Below are 3,800 nucleotides of genomic sequence, written 5' to 3'. Positions count from 1 at the left end.
GTTTAGGATATTTTCAACTAACGATGTGTTTATTGGGATATATCCCCATCATATGTTAAGGAACATAAATCTAACTTCATTCAATTTTAATAATTTTTTTTAGGATGACATTGTCTGCCCTCCGTTATTTAATTTCAAATGAATTTTCATTAAAAGCAGCTTAATCTGACTTAAATTATAATGAACATTGTCATATACCTGTAATATCTTGTATACTTTTACATTTTTACATTTTGATGTGACAAAGCCATTTAATTTTCAAATTTCTCCCTTAGATTGGCCGTTTATTAGGTTGTTCCAGAGTGGTGGGAATTTGTGGAACACGTGAGAAATGCATCCTTTTGACCTCAGAACTGGGCTTTGATGCTGCAATTAATTATAAAAAAGAGAATGTGGCAGAACAGCTCCGTGAATCATGCCCAGCTGGAGTGGATGTTTATTTTGACAATGTCGGCGGTGACATCAGTGATACAGTGATAAGTCAGGTTGTTTGCTGATTTCTATTACAAATTTGAATACTGCATTTTATATGTTATATTTTTACCTAATACTGAAAAAAATTTATAAAATCGGAGGAATTATTGTGACATAATGTGATGATCAGTATTATATTTAAGTGATACAAAGGAGCTTGCTGGTATCTACTTCCATTCACTTGCAGATTTGTACTATGAACTTCAATTTCAGTTATTTGCATTTTCACTTTTGGTTTATTTTTGTGAAAAATTACATTTGCATTGTTGAAATGGTGAAGTTCTGACCCCTAACTCACCACTGACCAACTCACAGCCATGGCCCCAGACCTTGTATAGAGAATGGGTTTCATAGACTGCATGTATTTATGTATATTTACTAACAATATTATAAAATATCAACATGAGGTATTAACACTACATAGTCCTTTGCTGCATGTAAAATTATTTACAGTTGATAATAAATTATTTAAATCTAAAAAAATACAGTTCTACCACTAATAAGTAGCAACAACAACTAATGTAATTCTTTTGCTGATTACCAAACATTTATTTGCCTCTATGTTCCTTTGGAATGTAATTATTTCAAACTACTTAAAATTCTTAAATACCTCTAACAGGTAAATCTTAAAAAAAAAATTGAATTAGTTGACAAAAAAGGATGAATAGTCAAGGAGGCTTTCATTGTGGCAGCTATAAAATCAGTACACATACGAAAGGGATATTTTATCATCAGTTTTCTCTATGCAGATGAATAAGAACAGCCACGTCATCCTGTGTGGTCAGATTTCTCAGTACAACAAAGATGTGCCTTATCCTCCCCCGCTATCCACTGCTATAGAGGCAATCCAGAAAGAAAGAAACATCACAAGGTGTGTTCTTCCCCTTTGCCCTTATTACCAGGTTCAAGGGGGTTTAAATATCATAGATGTGTATGAAATCTATTGTTCTTCATAGATACTTTTTCTTTATTAAATAAAACTTTAGGCTGGGTGAGGTGGCTCATGCCTATAATCCCAGCACTTTGGGAGGTCGATGAGGGTGGATCACCTGAGATCAGGAGTTCCAGATCAGCCTGGACAGTATAGTGAAATCCTGTCTCTACTAAAAATACAAAAATTACCCGGGCGTGGTAGTGCGTGCCTGTAGTCCCAGCTACTCAGGAAGCTGAGGCAGAAGAATTGCTTGAACCCAGGAGGTGGAGGTTGCAGTGAGCCAAGATCATGCCACTGCACTCCAGCCTGGGCAACAGAGCAAGATTCTTTCTCAAAAAAAAAAAAAAAAAAAAAAAAAAAAAAAAAAAAAAAAAAAAAAAAAAAATTCTTTAAAAAAAAAAAAAAAAAAAAAAAAAAAAAAAAACCTGTATCTGACCAGACTCAATGTGATTAAGTCCTTATACAGCTAGTGCTCAACTTACGACCACGATTGGTTCTGACAGACCGGTCGTAACACGATTTGGTCATAAGTTGAGCAGAGATGGTAGTGCTGCCAGAAGCTGGTCCGCACTGTCGTACGCCCAGCTGGGCAACGTTTGCGCTGCCAGACGCGGAGCAGTCGTGGCTAGCGATTGTGGTCGTAAAGTCAAATGGTTGTAAGTTGCATAGGTCGTAAGTCGATCAATACCTGTATTTTAAGGATTAACAGATAGTAGAATTCTGGAATGATTTGATCTTGGAATACCACTCCTGTTATATTCTCTAATCATTATCCTTTTCTTCCTCATTGCAGGGAAAGATTTCTGTTGTTAAATTATAAAGACAAATTTGAGCCTGGCATTCTACAGCTGAGTCAGTGGTTTAAAGAAGGAAAGCTAAAGGTAGAACTTCTATTATTTATCAATATAATTCTTCCTGTTACTTGATATAATTTGGCGTGTTAAATGTACTATAGCAAACATATTAGTTTTATTATAAAACTTCCTACAAAAGTATACTGAATATTACAAATTAACTCTACCTCCCATGTGAGTATAGCCTCCTGATTAAGAAACTCTTGCTTATTATTCCCTTGAGCTAAAATTTTCTAGCCTTACTTTCCATAGATTATATTACAGAATCAATAGGTTTTCACCCAAATGTAAAATGGTTATGTTATAACCATTTTACATTTGTTATAACAATTGTTATATTAATTTAACAAATATTTATGGGATGTTACTCTGTGTTAGAACTGTGCTTTCTCAGGAATCATGTAAGCACCTCCCAATGCTTATACCATCATACTTTTTCCCTGGACATTCTAATATATCTCTTAATTGTTGATTGAAAATCAGGAGTTATTAATCTGGGGTTCTGACATACTGGTCTTGGCTATTTTTTTTTTGAGACAGATTATTGCTGTCTCACCCAGGCTGGAGTGCAGTGGTGCAATCTCAGCTCACTGCAATCTCCACCTCCTGGGTTCAAGCGATTCTCCTGCCTCAGCCTGCTGAGTAGCTGAAAATACAGGCATGTGCCACTCGCTCAGCTAATTTTTGTATTTTTAGTAGCGATGGGGTTTCACCATGTTGGCCAGGCTGGTCTTGAACTCCTGACCTCAAGTGATCCACCCACCTCAGCCTCCCAAAGTGCTGGGATTACAGCCATGAGTCACTGCACCCACACTGGCCTAGGCTATTCTTGAAACCTGCAAATGATAGGCAAGGTTGTACCTTTGTGTGCTTCTGTACTTTTCTTTCTTTTTTTAAAGACAGTGTATAGCTTGTGATCTGTTACTAATTAAGGAGAGTATAATAATGGGAAAATAGGATATTACTTTTAAAAAAATCAATCGATAGGAAACTTTTCTGGGCCATCTACATGAAATAAAGAATATCTATTTTTAGACAGAAAGTGCTAAATAGTATTGCTGACTTTTTTAAGTATGGAAACTTATATAGAAACACTGAAGTTCAAAGGCTATTAAATCTAGCTATTTTAATTTACAGATTAAAGAGACGGTAATAAATGGATTGGAAAACATGGGCGGTAAGATGAATGTAACTTATTTATTATATTCATGTGTTCAGCAGATAAAGTCTTTTTTTAAATTTTTGTCTATTTTAATTTAATTTTTTTTTTTTGAGATGGAGTCTTATGTCACCCAGGCTGGAGTGCAACGGTGCGCTTTTGGCTCACAGCAACCTCTGCTTCCTGGGTTCAAGCAATTCTTCTGCCTCAGCCTCCCAAGTAGCTGGGATTACAGGTGCGCACCACCACACCCGGCTAATTTTTGTATTTTTAAGTAGAGACGGGTTTCACCACGTTGTTTAGGCTGGTCTCAAACCCCTGACCCCATGATTCACCCACCTCAGCCTCCCAAAGTGCTGGGATTACAGGCATGAGCCAC

The 3,800-nt window shown here is 36.3% G+C and overlaps 1 protein-coding gene across 2 annotated transcripts in view; it reads left to right on the top strand.

Moving 5' to 3' along the window:
• PTGR2 (prostaglandin reductase 2) overlaps positions 1 to 3,800 on the top strand; it is an 11,501-nt gene that overhangs the window by 4,753 nt on the left and 2,948 nt on the right. Inside the window, exons 3-6 of one of the 2 annotated variants that reach the window (XM_017528696.2) lie at positions 276 to 485; positions 1,224 to 1,345; positions 2,202 to 2,289; positions 3,400 to 3,439. In XM_017528696.2, coding sequence (XP_017384185.1) covers positions 276 to 485; positions 1,224 to 1,345; positions 2,202 to 2,289; positions 3,400 to 3,439 — 460 coding nt within the window. The remainder of the gene's footprint in view (positions 1 to 275; positions 486 to 1,223; positions 1,346 to 2,201; positions 2,290 to 3,399; positions 3,440 to 3,800) is intronic. The other variant, XM_037738558.1, reaches the window with a different exon arrangement.

This window comes from Cebus imitator, unplaced genomic scaffold, assembly GCF_001604975.1.
Source record: "Cebus imitator isolate Cc_AM_T3 unplaced genomic scaffold, Cebus_imitator-1.0 Scaffold54, whole genome shotgun sequence".
NCBI classification, from domain to species: domain Eukaryota; kingdom Metazoa; phylum Chordata; class Mammalia; order Primates; family Cebidae; genus Cebus; species Cebus imitator.
Note: the sequence above shows the minus strand (reverse complement) of the source record. Positions and strands in the feature narration are given on the sequence as shown.